Source organism: Carcharodon carcharias, chromosome 6 (genome assembly GCF_017639515.1).
Source record: "Carcharodon carcharias isolate sCarCar2 chromosome 6, sCarCar2.pri, whole genome shotgun sequence".
NCBI classification, from domain to species: Eukaryota; Metazoa; Chordata; class Chondrichthyes; order Lamniformes; family Lamnidae; genus Carcharodon; species Carcharodon carcharias.
The window spans coordinates 137,961,330-137,977,119 of NC_054472.1; the positions used below are offsets into that span (position 1 = coordinate 137,961,330).

The following is a 15,790-nucleotide window of genomic DNA, read 5'->3' on the forward strand; positions in this document are numbered from 1 at the left end:
AGTAGAAAGTTTGGGAAATAAAAGATGCACCCTCACCGTCTAAAGTGACTGAACTCAGGACTTTCCTAGGTATGATCAACTACTATAGCCAGTTCTTGCCTAACTTATCAATTGTGTTGGCATCATTGCACTTGTTGTTAAAAAAGAATCGCCATTGGCTATGGAATTCACAACAGGAAGAAGCCCTTGTGAGAGTAAAGAAATTGTTGCATTCATCATGTTTATTGGTACACTACAACCCATCGAAAGAATTGGTATTATGATGCCTCTCCTTATGGTGCAGGAGCTGTGTTATCACATAGAATGGAAAATGGATCAGAAAGGCCCATTGGCTATATCTCGAGAACCCTCTCCACAGCTGAGAAGGGTCATTCCCAGCTAGAAAAGGAAGGTTTATCAGTGGTATTCAGAGTGGAAAAATTCCACCAGTACCTGCATGGTGTCAGACCATAAACCATTAATGGATTTACTTATAAAGGCTAAGGCTATTTTGCCAATAGCATCAGCAAGAATACAACATTGGGCTTTGACGTTATCTGTGTCTGGGTATACCTTTATGTACCGTCCTGGCTTAAATATTGCAAATGTGGATGCACTCAGTCATCTCCTGTTACCAGATAGCATTGTACATGTGGATGCACTGTCATCTCCTGTTACCAGATAGCATTGTACATGTGGATGCACTTAGTCATCTCCTGTTACCAGATAGTATTGTACATGCTCCAGTGCCACAAGAAGTTGTGCCAGTACTGAATTTCTAGGATTCTTCACCTGTGTGTGTGAAGTAAATTAGAAACTGGACAAACAGAGATCCAGTTTTGTCGAAAGTCAGAGACTTTGTTTTGCACAGATGGCCAAATTCGCCTGTATCTTAAGAGATGAAACCATTCCATTCCAGAAAAACAGAGTTAAGTTGTCAAGATGGAATGTTATTGTGGAGATCAAGAGTTATCATTCCTTCACGAGGAAGATAACCACTCTTGACAGAGCTTCACAGTGCACATCCAGGCATATCAAAGATGAAAATGTTTGTGTGAAGCTATGTCTGGTGGCCAGGCATTGACAGTGACATTGAAAGCATGGTCAAGCACTGTCTCCACTGTCAGCAACAACAGAAGTTGTCTGTTTCAGCTCCACTGCATCCATGGGGGTGGCCTGGTTGACCCTGGTTTGGACTACATGTTGATTATGTAGGACCATTCTTAGCTACCATGTTTTTGTTGATTGTAGATACACATTCTAAATGGATGGATGTATTCGAAGTCAAATCACCAACATCGAGCAGAACTATCGAGAAGCTGCATTTTAGTATCCATGGCCTATCAGAAATCGTCGTTTCTGATAATGATACATTCTTTACCAGTACAGAGTTTCAGAGATTCATGAACCTGAATGGAATAAGACATATTAAAACAGCCCCTTACTATCCCTCATCGAATGGTTTAGCTGAGAGAGCTGTACAAACTTTCAAATCTGGAATGAAGAGACTATCAGAAGGTGCTCTAGAATCTCGACTTTCCCACTTTCTTCTCAGTTATCGTACAATGCCACATTCAACAATGGGTTCAACACCTGAATTATTGATGAAACGCCTCCTACATACAAGGTTAAGTCTGGTGTTTCCAAACATAGAGGGGAAAGTAGAGAGGAATCAGAGTAATCAAAAATTGAATCACGATATTCACAGCAAAGCTCGCACACTCAGTGTAGGTGACACACTATTCGTGTGAAATTTTGGAAATGGACCTTGTCAAGTTCCTGGAACCATTGTCTCAGAGACTGGTCCCTTATCCTTCCAGGTGGAAATGGAATACAGAATCGTTCAAAAACATGTGGACCATATTCGTGATAGAGAGATATTCCAACAACTAACTATTCTACCTGTGATTAACATCAAGCCATCAATCCCTGAGGTGACAGATCAATCTAGAATAGACATGCCCGATGTCTCTGTAGAGTTACCAAACCCAAAACTGCCACTTTCTAATGATGTATCCTGATCATGTCAATCCTGTGGAGAAACCTCAAGTGATAGAGCTATGCTGCTCTAACCAAACAAGGAGAGCACCTCAGTGACTTAATCTTTAATCAGATGACATTGTATATATGTATATGTTGTTGGATATTCAGATATTCTCAGTAAATAGAAACTGAAAAACTAAAGGGGGAGGAAATGTAGTAACTAAGGGTAGAGCCGCTCCTTCTGGGGTCACATGATGTTCTTGGCGGCTCTGACCAATGAGTCCTAAACGTGAGTAATCTGGGGACAAGGCTTCCTGACAAGAGTCCTGATCAAGTGTGTAGCACCTGAAAAGTTCTCTGTAATAAAGTTTCTGTTTTTTGGTTAAAACCTGTCCACTCCGTCTAGTCATCACACTTGAGAATGAATATTTGCCACTTATATGGCAGTTAATACAACTTTTTAGCAATTGCAGAGGGGACACTGCACCTCCAAAAGGATAATTCAGCTATCCAAACGAATCTGCAAAGTTCTGATCTGCTCCTATCAGGTATAATCTGCACACATCATGTTTCATGCTCCTATTTCACCAAAATCAAATATGAGTGTTGGCAGTTGCTGATTTACATGGCCAGCTGCCTCCGTGAAATCACATGCATGAATCTTGAACCAGCGCCATCGCTGCAACCCATCGAAAATGGTGGGGGCCATGTTCGGGAATGGGACTTCCATTTTTCAGCCTCGTCTGTGGAGTGCTTTGTCATTGCAAAAATTCAGGCCTTATTTTCTTTCTTCATCTAGTTTTTCGTCGGTGCTATGTATCATTCCCCAACTGAGAGGGTATATGCTTGCAAATCAGTAATGTACTTGCCCACCTGCTAAGTGGCTTGGCTGATCCTCCAATATTTCCTCTTACTGGTATGCAAGTCCCTAATTAGCCAATACTTTCCCCTAAATTCTATAGTTATTATACCTAATGCATGCTTCACATAGTCTACAGTGAAACCTATCTTCTGGGGGAACTCTGACCTAAGAAATATAGGGGGTTCAGGTTGGATGGGGGTAATTTAAAGTCTTAAAAATCAAATTCCTGGTCCAAACCTATCTCCAATCCACCCACTTTTGGTTTTAACTGAGGTTGAAAGGTGGGCAGATAGTCAAGCTGCTCCAAGAAGACAGATTAGAGCTTAAAATATGATAATGAGCCTGCAAGCATTGTCATTCAGCTTTCCAACTTCAACTGGTTTCCTGAGAATTAGCCAGGATCCCCAAGCGTCTGGAAACCCATTGAGAAACTGATGGATCCAGGGGGTCAGTGCCTTATACCCATCTCATGGTTTCATTGCACCTACCTGTGGAACCCTTGGAATTATGTACAGCCCACCCCTCTACCCCACCTTGAACTTTCTCACAAAGCTTTTGATCCTACCCCCTCCTGAGCCTCCAATCCACCCTATAGAGCTGTGATTCCCCTCCTTCCCAGCTAGCCTACAAATTCCACCTGCCCCAAACCATGCCTCATTCATCAAACCAGGACCCCTCAACCCACCCCTCCATCCACCACCAAGTCCCGCACTTCCTCTCACCAGCCCTCTAATTCTTGACCCCTTCCCCCTCTGAGCGCAAGCTCCTGGCCTACTCCGAACTTCTGACTCACTGGTCCCAGGTCCCAAGCCTTCGCCCACGCCTTCAATTTCTACCCCCACCCCCAATCCAAGGTCTCCAACTTCTCCCTTGGCTCCTGGCCTCAGGTCCATTCTCACCTCCCCACAATGAGGGCGCCAACCTACCTCCAGTATCTCAGGATCTGCAGCCCATCAACACCCCAACCAATCAAACACTTTCCCTCCACCCCCACCGGCAGAGACTTACTTGGTCCTGTGGCCTTCACCACCAGCTCCAAGGCCAACTGATAATCAGGTCAAATCAGTTAAAATCCACAGCATGTGGGAAATCCCGACTTCTGGGTTCACAATCCCTAATAGAGTCCTCCACCACCCACCCAACTCCAAGCTCAGCTCTCGACAGGTCAGATAAGGATAAAAACAAAAACAGAATTACCTGGAAAAACTCAGCAGGTCTGGCAGCATCGGCAGAGAAGAAAAGAGTTGACGTTTCGAGTCCTCATGACCCTTCGACAGAACTTGAGTGAATCCTTGGATTCTGCCAGACCTGCTGAGTTTTTCCAGGTAATTCTGTTTTTGTTTTGGATTTCCAGCATCTGCAGTTTTTTTGTTTTTATCAGATAAGGATAAATTCATCCCCTTAGTTCCTGACAATACCTCATTATTCATCTGGCCTGCTAGTAAAATGAATAAGACAAATAGGCAAGTTTTTTTGGTTGTTTTTCTCTCTACTAACTACATCCTACTCCAAACGAGTTAATTCCTTGTTACGGTACATTTACACACACCTCTGGCAAGTCTCAAATGTCCATTATTATGATTAACATTAAGTGTGAATATTGGTAGGTTATTGACTGTAGAAGTACACCACAAACAAGCACCATTCTGTTTTTGCTGGATAATCCACTTTTGACATTTCCTGCAAGTCTTGGATGGGGATCAGGAACACTGGCTGATTTTTGTCTTCATAATCCAAGGGCTTTAAGACCACATGTAGTGCCTTTTTGGCTGACTATATTGCGGCTTTTCAGTTCACATGACACAGCAACTCACATGGATAAACTCGTCATTAACATTGAGAAGATTGAGTTGGGAACTGATGCTACATTTTTGCATTTGCTTCACAGGGTTTGGGCATTTGTTTTCATCACTAAAGATGACTGGATTTGAATGCATTTCTACCACGATACAAATAAGATAGAAACTTAAAGAGAAGCTTAAATATCTAAATAGTGTAAAAGCAAAGCAGCGTAACTGTTATACAAATAGTGATTATTAATTAGTTGCAGCCTTAAGTGAGACAAAATTTTGAAATGGTATTTTTTTAAATCTAGACAATCTTGAAGTTCTTGCTGTTTTATGCTGGAGACTTGGCAAATGCCTTCTTTGTTGTGACATTTGGAACAGGTTTTTACTGGCTTACGTTCTTCAAGGTATCTCTAAATATTTAAGTAATAATACAATGTGTTATAACTGTAATATAATGTATTCTTTACATAAATCATATTTATTTTAGATTGTTAGAATCTCAAAAGTATATTAATTCAACTTAATAGATGTTAAATATCTACTCAAAATACATTTATTTCTCTATAAATGTCATTTCTGACCAGATTCTAGATACAAGTTCAGTACATCATCTGTTCATTGCTTATATTCTATATCTTTTGTCAAGTTCCTTACACATTCCTTGAAAATAGTATTAATTACTGTAGAGGTGGTTTACTTTAGACATTTGCTTGGATATTATTTATTTCTTCAGGGTCAGCGAATTGTTTCTGTTCTTCTGCCCACACCCAGCCAAGAGATGTTTTTTACTTTGTGTGTGGTTAGTGCATTTGCTCTGAAGGTATGTGCATAATGAATATTGGTAATCTTTGGGCTAGCACAGCTATGCATGCTCTGATCAAAGTGTTTTTAACAGATTCCCTTTTCCCAACTGCTACTGATAGACCAAAAAGCATAGATTCAGATGGGGAGCTGGAGGAGGTTGTTGAGGTAGATTGGCGTGAGACCATAGAATAATTTGTAAATGAAAATGCAGATTTTGAATGTGATGTCCTTACACGTAGCTGCGGATTCAAAGACCGTGAACATATCATCTACATGTCAGAAAAAAACATGTTTCTTTTGGAAACCGATGAAAATGTTAGTGGGTGCTGGACCTAGAGGGGATTCCATGGCTAAACCATCTATTTGGGCACACATGGTGTAATTGAAACTGAACTTGTCTGCGCAGGTTGCTAAGTTCATTAGTTCAATTAAAACAGATTCAGAAAATGACGGGTCATCTATATTGCCTTAAGGGTGTCTGTACACATCTTAACACTCCATCCCAAGCTCAAATTTCAAAATTTCACTTTTCAGATGGAGCAGTCTAATGCGTTCCCTTTCCTCGACATGCTAGTAGAGAAATCCTCTAATGGTTTCTCCACTTTTGTATCACAAGCCTACTTTCACGGGCCAACTAAACATTGGGATTCATATAGCTCCACCTGGTATAAGATTACAGCAATATTGTAAATAGGCCCTAGACATTTGCTCACCTTGCAAGCTAGACACAGAAATAGAGCACATCAAAGCTATCCTGCAGGACAATGGCTATCCTGATCAAATCATTGTTCACTGCGTATCATGCAAGCTTGCAAATGGGCCAAAGACCGGCCACTTTCGGACCTGAAAAGTACCCGGTCTGCTTCAAATTACTCTGGAAAGGTCAAGTATCGCACGAAGTTGAATAACAGGTTAAGCAAGCCGTTTCATGCTGCTACTATGCAGTGACTACACAAGAGGTATTTCCTACCAACAGGATGATGCTGTCAGTCCAGAAGGACATTCTGCGTACCACACAATTGAACAACGTTATATATAAATTTCAGTGCCACTTTAATGCCAGGTACGTAGGTTGTACATCTCAGCAACAGACTGATTGAAACAAACAGCATGTTCCTTCGGTTGTTTGTAATAGGCAGAGTACAGGCCATACTCAACCAGCTCATGCTTGCAAAACTGAAAACAAACTTTTTACTGTTAAACGTGATTCCACTATTGGGCAGTACGTGCTGAACAATCCTGAGTGTGCTAATAGCTACAGTAACAACCAATTTAAGATAATCAGTCAAGCTCATTATGTAGCTTATTCACAATTGCTAGAGCAACATACATTCATATGCAGGGACCTATTGCAGTGACTATACAAGTGGAATTTTCTATTAACAGGATACTTCCCTCATCTGTTGCTTCCTCCATGGCCAATCAGAGATGACGTGCTAATCAGCACCCTTTTCTCCTGTAATATAAATTGTTGTGATTATTTGAAATTTGGCATTATTGCATTTGTTCTGATGTGTGCAAGATGAAATGTTTCTGCTACATGTCTCTCTTTTCAGCAATATTCAAGTAACTAGTGGTCCTTAAAGGCTGCCACCAAAAATATAATTTCCTTTAAAAAATGCTTGCGTTATTGTGGAACACTCCTCCCAGGTCCCCTTATATCTATACTGAATGTCAGACATCACAGTCACTATATCCTCCTTTATTTCTACTTTGCTACTGTTCTCTCCTCATTCATTGGAACTAAAACCAATAGGTATTACTCCTTAGATGCTTCTTTATCTTTAGAAATGTGTCCCTCACAATTTCAATAAAATTCTGCAGGCATTCAAACTCTGATAGTTAATTTCATAATCACCAATTGATTTAATCAGATTTCAATCACTCCTACAGCATTTCCTTCCAGCTTCTGTCCTCCATCATAAAACGTGTTTTTTGAACCTCTCTCTCCTGCCCCCTCCAATAAGAAGTTCAACGAGCTTATGGACTTATTTGTTGTTAAGATTGAAACCATCCATTCAGCTTCTTTGGGTGCTCTCCTCCTTCATCTTACCTGCCAAGCCACCACTTTAACACTTTCACTAAGAGAGCACCTCACAGCCACCAACATCACATCTCCACCCCCACCCCACCTACTTAACAAGCCTGCAAATTGGATCTTACTCTAGTTTGTCCTGTATCTCTCTTCATGCACCTCTAAGCTTATTTTGTCCATGAGATCTACCTCCTTCTCCCTCAACCTATTCCCACCAAACTACTTTTTAAAAACATTAATTCACAGGATGTGGATATCACTGTCAAGGCCAGCATTTGTGGCTCATACTTATTGGCCCTTGAGAATGTGGATGTGAATGCATATATCTGAGTGGTTTGCTAGATCATTTCAGGGTGCGATTCAAAATCAACCAAATTGCTGAGGGCCTTGTGTCACATATTAATGGATCTAATCTGTCCTAGCCCAAATTTTTATTAAATTGCCACATTTAAAGTCATGCTTTGAACCTTGACACTAACTTCTCATACCACCTTTGCATCACCTCCATAGTAATTCTTCCTACAGCATTATTTCCTATATAAGCCACAACTTCTAGCTGCTACCCTCCCTTCTAAAAGCTTTTCCAACTGCACTGCTATGTCCTTCACACTATGACCAGGGAGGCAGCACACCAGTTGGGACTCACAGTCATAGATAAAAAATAAATGGCTGTCTGTTCTAATAACCACCACTACCACTCCATTTTCTTTTTTCATGGTCCCCATAGGTAATGACATGCAACATTACTTATGCCACAGTATCATGGCATTGCTAATTGTTATCCTCTGTTGTCTTTATCATCATAGGCACTCAACAATGAATAATGATTAGTCATTTTCATATGCACAGAGTTTTCCTGCTCTTCTGTGCTTTTCTACAAACTTTTTTCCTTCTATTTAGCCGTAAGTGTGTTTGGCATGGGCTGGATTTTCATCTCCATTCACTAAGCAAGCCAAATTGGAAAAATGAAACAGGACATGCATGGGTCCACATTTTTAGATTCCCCTCCATTTCTTGCTGCTCACCATTTTTGCCAGGTTGGGAAACGTGGCAGGCCACTGACTTAATGCTCACTTAAAGTGACGTCAGGTTCGCTATTTAAGTGACTGCTGCAAATTCAGGCTTCCCTGTCATTGCTTTTTTTCTTGAAGGAGGGTGGGTTCCTGCAACCAGTGGGTTCCATGCCAGGTACGTCAGTTCATAAACCTTGGAAGGAAGTTCGTTGTGAAATTGCTTATGACCATTTAAGTATGCTTTCAATGATTGATCAAAGGGCTCTGTCCTTAAAAGGCAAGAGACCATTAAATTGACCAGCACTGTCTAAATGTTCAGGTGAATTACAGTACTTACTCCTATGGATAAAGACCTCTTTCACATTTGACTATATGAAGAATCTGATATGAATGCTTGTAGGAGATCTTGTGATTTGATTTTCACACTGATTTAATGTCATGACGTCTGTGGCTTTGAAGCACTGTTCCAGAATCCACTTGGTACAGAACCAATGACCCCTGTAATAACATTGGCAAATCTTTGAAAGGCTCATGAATTTTTTAAAAAATCATGCATTCAACACTCACTTTGAAAAAAGAATGCTCATTTACATTTTCATAAAACCATCAATCAAGCACAGCCAATGAAAGCCACATTGAACAAACCTTTAATCTTGATCAAGTAAACACACAGGCACTGAAAAACCACTTCAAAGAAACATAAAGTTATTACCAGCTAATAAAACTGTGAATCAAACAAAGCTAGCAGTTCCCTTTGCAACTGTGCAAACAACCCTCAACTGAGCTAAGTTCATTAGTCATTCTTGGAGCTGAGCCAAGCATTCATAGTGAGGCCACCTAGCTATACAGATGTCTGCCCATCCGTTCAGCCTTTTGTTGATACAGTTGCCAAATGCCCAAATTGTGTTTTTTTAAATTTCATGAGCAATTTACAGACTAGCCTTTGTTATCATATGGTCATGACTTCTGTTGTATATACTGGGTGAGTGAACATGGAAGGTGCATGTTGGACATGGAGGGGGTATAGTAGATGTGGGATGACTTTGAGGGGCTCATGGGAGATATGAGGGAGAATGGGAGATAAGAGGGGGCATAGAAGATGGGTGGGAGGTTGAGGAGGTGAGATTGAGGACTAAAGGCCTAACAACTAAGAATTTAACTGGGACAATAACCCATTAAACAGAGGCAAGCCTTCTAACCTGCCGGCATCACCATCTGGCCACTTCCATTGCCACCTCCTGTATGCCCCAGGAGCAGTGGCCCTGATTCCAGCCCACGCCTGTCATGCAGAGTCCAAAAATACTGGGTGAGTGGGCTGATTCTTAGAAGTTGGGAGCACAACCTCAGGAAATGGCCCGAATCACTTTCCCTGAACTGAAGTGGTTTGGACACCAGTAAAATCAGGCTGGGTGGAGTGGAGCTGTGGCAAATTGGCTCCTCAAACCTTGTCATGCCATCAGGGTATTTTCCCGACAGTGGGAAACAATTCAACAGGCTTCCCACCACAAGGAGGCAGGCACCAATTTAGATATGTAAAGGCCCTCTTCAGGGCCATTTTAACAGGCTATTGGCATTTTGCTGTTAGCAGGTCTACCCCCCACTGCGTGGGTGGCCTCCTATGTTTAGTTGCTGGCCGTGCAGTGGCAACCTGGAGGTGCTTATTTTTGAAGCTGTTGGGACTTCAACAGAATTGGTAAAATTCAACTCATTATTTCAGTGAGACAGTGGTCATTCTGTGAAAAAGAATCTCTAGGGAGAATGTGGAAGAAGCTAATATTAATTTTCAGATACAAATAACTGTTAAATATACTGTATTTTGCAGTATGTATATAAGTAATTTGAAACATAATAGGATAGGTGTAGAGAAGCAGGTGACTTTGTACATATAGGGCTAGAATTTCCATTGCATGGCAATCACAGTCAGATTGCCACTCTGCTCCTTTTTACTTACTTTAGTTTGGAGCTGAACATTTCTCACCCAGACTTCCGACCAGGGCTTCCTCAGATATGTGCAGTGCAGTAGCTTCTGAGTCCTTCCAGTGCAGGGCAGCAATGTGGGGGAGTGAAGCCATGGCCCCTTTTTCAGCATTAGCTGCTGTAATCCAGTTTAAAGGTCCCAGCCACTTTATGGAACCAGGGAGAAGTTAAGTGTGTAAGGTAAGTGGGTGAGAAGTTAGAGTGGTAGGTGGAGGGGGGGGGGGGTGGTGGGGGAGGTTAGGATGGTTGGGCTGAGGGGTTCTGGTAGTTGGGGGTGATTGGGTGGTTGAAGGATCGAGTGGTCGGAGGGGCCAGGTGATCAGAGGGAGATCAGCTGGCAGTTGGGTTGTCAGGGGAGGAGGTGTCAGGTGGTCGGGGGGGGCCAGAGGGGGTCAGCTAGTTAGGGGAAGGCCAGATGGTGGGGGGGTGGTGGTGGTGGTTGGATGGCCGGCAGGGGTCGGGTGCAGATTGGATAGTTAGGGTCAGGGGTTGGGGGTAGACTCGGGTAGTCAGGGGGAAGGGGGGTGTCGAGGGTGTCAGATGATCGAGGATGTCAGATGGTTGGGGGATTCAAATGGTCAGACGGAGGGTGTTTGGGTGGTCAAGAGGGGTTTTGGGTGGTCAGAGGGAGAAGGGGGGTGGTCAGGGAAGGTCGGGCAGTCAAGAAGTGATTGGGTGGTCAGGGGAGCAGGGTCGGTGGTCAGGGCAGGGGAATTGGGTGGTCAGGAGGAGGGGGTTTGGGTGATTGGGGAGAGGGTGACAGAGGGGTTGGGTAGTCAGGAGTGTTTGGGTGGGTTTCGGGTAGTCAGCTAGAGGGGAGAGTAAGGTGGTCAGGAGGAGGGGAGTCGGGGATTGGGAGGGCAGTTTGTCAGAGAAGAGTTTGAATGGTCAGGGTCAGGGGTTTGGGGGAATCAGGAGGGGGAGTCAGGTGAGGGTCGGGTAGTCAGGGGGAAGGGGCCGGTGAGGTCGGGGAGTCAGATAATTGGGGGTGGTGTCAGGGGTTCAGGTGGGGTGATCATTCAGGTGGTCAGTGGGAGGGGGGGTCAGGTTGGGGGTAGTTGAGTGGTCAGGGGGTGTTGCAGGGGTTCAGGTGGTCAGAGAAGTTTGGGTGGTCAGGAGGTATGCCAGAATTGGAAGTCGGGGTGGAGGAATCAGGGGGTTGGGTGGATAGGTGGGGTGGGGAGGGTATTTGGGGTTTGGGAGGGTGGTCGGGGATGGGCAGTAGTTGGGGGGTAGTCAGGGTGTGGCCAAGGTACAGTGGGGTGGGTGTTGGTTGGCAGGAGGGTATGGGAGTTGTTGGGTGATCAGGGGGAGTGGTTGAGGGGTCGGTGGCGATGGTGGAAATCAGTAGTCAGTAGTATAGTTACCCAAGAGCTATAAGTGGTTTTAATCTTCTAACCTTTCCTGGGTAACTATTCTGCTAAGAGAATTGGAACCATCCGATGTCCCCAATTTAAATCAGAGTTTTGGATGGTTCCCAATGCAAGGTAATTGCCCATCAGAAGTTTAAACTTCCTGGGTAATTACCATGCAGTCCTTGCATGGTGACTTTCAGAGGAGGACCCCAAGCGCATCTTCTGGGCTACCTCCGGTGTACGACCCCGGGGCAATCAGAAGTTCTGGGCCACAGTTCCCAAGCTGTCTATCACTGCGGTTTACTCACTTTATATTTGGATCCATGATAGACTAACTGATAGAGATTGATTGCTATGATTAGTCAACCAAACCATTATCACTGTATCATGTGACCAATGTGACAGCAGTAACTGCCCTAGATAGAACCTCATTTAGGTTTATGCATGATAAACATTTCTTAAACTTTGGTTTGGTCTTTACTGGAGTATCCTGTCCAATTTTGGGCACCACCTTAGGAAGGATGTGCATGCATTAGAACGGGAGCAAAAAGGATTTACAAGAATTAACCCAGAGATGAGCGATTGCAGATTGGAGAAGCTGAAGTTATTGTCTTTTAGAAAGTTGAGAGGAGATCTGATCAAAGTGTTCAATTCATAAGGGTCTAGACAGATGAGATAGGGAGAAACTGTTCCTAATAGCAGAAGGATTGAAGACTAGATAACATTGATTTAATGTGGTTAGCAAAAGAACAAATGACACCATGAGGAAAACCTTTTTTTATACAGTGAGTGGTTAGGGATCCCTACCTGAGATTGTGGTGGTGTCAGATACAATCAAGGCTTACAAAAGGGAATTAGATAAGCACCCAAAGAGGAAAAATTTGCTGGGCTATGGGGAAAGGATGAGGAAGTGGGTATAGATTAGTTGCACTTGTAGAGAGTCGGTACACAACTGGCCAAGTGACGTCCTTCTGTCTGTAGGCATTCTATGATTCTACAGTAAATAATGGTCCATAACATACCATGAACAACACAAAGACTGCAGTTAATCTAGTTTATTTATTGCTAGGCATAATACCTTCACAATTCCAGATACCATCCCTCAACTGACATTACGGTGATTATCTTCTTTCTATGTTTTACTAGTTCATCACACTACCATGTTTACTCTGTTCAATTTCTATTAACATATAACTTTTTATTTATTTTTCTTTTCACGACTGTGAACGTCAATTCCCTTAGCTTCTTCAGCTTTTACATAAACTGGGAACCCAGTTAACTGTGGACATCTTTTTTATTGACTGGGAAAGACCCAAGGGCAAAATTGTCAAGTCAATTGTAGGTAAATATTGCATTTATTCATTTTTTCCTGTTTTGTTATTTAGTTTCAAATATTCAGCTATTGTTAAAATTTTAACAGGTATATTAATAAATTATTTTGTTCATGTTACTATTTTTGTTAAAATTCAAATTTTTAAACCAGATGGAACTATTGGTCTGAAGACATCCACTGGAAAGTGCTTAAAGGAGTGGAACATGTGCTTTGCAACCCCTTGCTCAAATCTTTTACAGCTTGCTAGTCAGAGATTGTTCCCTTGACATAGAAGAAGTTTTATGTAGTACTGGAGGTTACAACCAGGGAACTATAGGTTCAATAGCTTAACTTCAATTAAAACTGATTAATTCAATTATATGTAGGATGCAAGAAGGGACCCTAGGAGATTCTCAATATGCTTATCTGTATAGAGATAGAGTTAGAGACAAATAGCATTACTCGTGGGAAAAATTACCAGCCTAGAAATTAATTGGTGCCACACTAACTTTACAAACACAAAGTGGGCGCTTAAGCATTCAATTTGGTGGGCAGTCATCCCATGTTGGAAAAGCACCACCTGCCATTTTGGATCAGTCTCCACCAAAGAGGTCCAGGGTGTATGAAAAAATTAATCAGAAAACTGAATATAATTTTTAAATAAGGGTCCTATGTTGGTTTTAGGACCCTTCTATGATATTGGGTTGCCCCACTAGTGGTCCTAGAGGAACCCCAACTGAGCATCTGGTTATTGATGAGTAAATTTTACTTGATAGAATTGTTAATGGTACCTTCCATCACTTTCATGATGATTGAGAATGGGGCAGTACTGATGGGGCAGTAGTTAGCTGGCTTGGACTTGACTTGCTTTTTTGTGGACAGAACATATGTGAGCAATTTTCCAATTGACCAGGAAATTGCCAGTGTGGTATTTGTACTGAAACAGGTTGACTAGGGGCACAGCTAGTTCTGGAACATGAGTTTTCAGTATTATAGCCAGGATGTTTTTGGGCCATAGCTTTTGATGTATTCATAGTGCTCAGCCATTTCTTGATGTCACGTGAAGTGATTTGTTTTAGCTGAAGACTAGCATCCCAGATAGAAGGAAGTTCTGGAGGAGGCCAAGATGGATCATCCACTCTGCACTTCTGGCTTAAGGTGCTGCTCTACACTCATTTGAACCAGGATTGGTCCTTTTGCTTGATGAGAATGGCTGAATGAAGATATGCCGGACCATGAAGTTACAAGTCACCATGAAGTACAATTCTGTTGCTGCTGATGGCCCACAGAATCTCATAGATGCCCAGTTTTGAGCTGCGAGATCTGTTCTGAATGTATCCCATTTTGCATGTTGGTGGTCCTGCGGTACATTGTTATGACTGGGATGAGAGGAGTGCATGAATTATCAAGCCCCACTACTCCACAGGCCATCCCATTAATTTAAATGTTTAATTTTCCCACCAAAATGGCCAATTGTGTACTTATACCTCTAGTCCCCCAAAGAAAGGAGACTCTAACTAGGCTCCTTCAAAAACTCAGAATTATTCATTTATTTTAAAACAAAACTTCGTTTAGCAAGCTACCAGTACTGTTTAATACACAATTGTAATCGGGAAGTATAATTATATATCTCTTCCTAAAGACTTCCCCCAGCACACAAACACACACACATACACACACATAGAAAAAGAACAGAGATAGGCTTTGGAGGATGGGCGTTATAAAATAAAGGATAAAGTCCATAGGGTCACAAGGCTGTTGATCTGGAGTTCCCTTGTGTAAAGACAGGCTGCTGGTCCGGGTGGATGCCTGGAAATTCTCACCTCTGGTCTCAGCGTTGCAAGTCCAAATGCAGACTGGTTACACTCAGATGGGGGTTCTCTGGCTACAGGTTGATAGCCACACACAATTTCAGGCAAGGTAAAGAGAAGGATTCTTTCATTCTCAGCTTGTTCTCAACAAGAGTGCCCTCAAAACAAGCATGTTCACAACTTAAGTTGTTATCCTCTCTTCCATATGATTGCCTTTTTTGTCTCTCAGCTTTTTATTAAGTAAAGTGCTTTGCAGTTCAAACACAAACAAACCCTCTCAAGTACCACATAGGTCAGGTGATTTCTTGGAAGAGGCCTTCTTGTTTACAATTCCAAGGTGAATTTGTGACCTTTTAAAAAAATCCCAGGTTAGCATCCACATGTCCAGATCATGCCAAATCCTTCCATTTTGTAAAAGAAAACTCCAGTCTTGAGAGATATGATTCTAACAACATGCCATTGTCCTCAGTGTGAAGACAGGTCTTTGTCTCCACAAGGACTTTACAGTCTCATCCTACCAATACTGTCATGGAAAGAAGCATACAACAAATAGATTAATGAAGATGAGGAAAAGGTTCCCTCATGTTGGTTCCCTCACCACCTGTTGCAGCCATGTTTGGCAACTATGTCGTTCAAAGCTTGGTTAGTAGTGGTGCTACCAAGACATTCTTGGTGACGGACATTGAAGTCCAACCCAGAGTACATTCTGTGCCTTTGCTACCCACAGTGCTGCTTCCAAGTAGTGTTCAACATGAAGGAGCACCGATTCATCAGCTGAGGGAGAGCAGCGGTGGTAATCTGTAGGAGATTTCCTTTCCCAGGTTTGATTTCATGGGGTCCAGAACCAATGTTGAAAACTCCCAGGGCCA

The 15,790-nt window shown here is 42.5% G+C and overlaps 1 protein-coding gene across 1 annotated transcript in view; it reads left to right on the top strand.

Moving 5' to 3' along the window:
• tmem67 (transmembrane protein 67) overlaps positions 1-15,790 on the top strand; it is a 287,301-nt gene that overhangs the window by 197,547 nt on the left and 73,964 nt on the right. Inside the window, exons 18-20 of the mRNA XM_041189291.1 lie at positions 4,920-5,018; positions 5,348-5,434; positions 13,041-13,140. Coding sequence (XP_041045225.1) covers positions 4,920-5,018; positions 5,348-5,434; positions 13,041-13,140 — 286 coding nt within the window. The remainder of the gene's footprint in view (positions 1-4,919; positions 5,019-5,347; positions 5,435-13,040; positions 13,141-15,790) is intronic.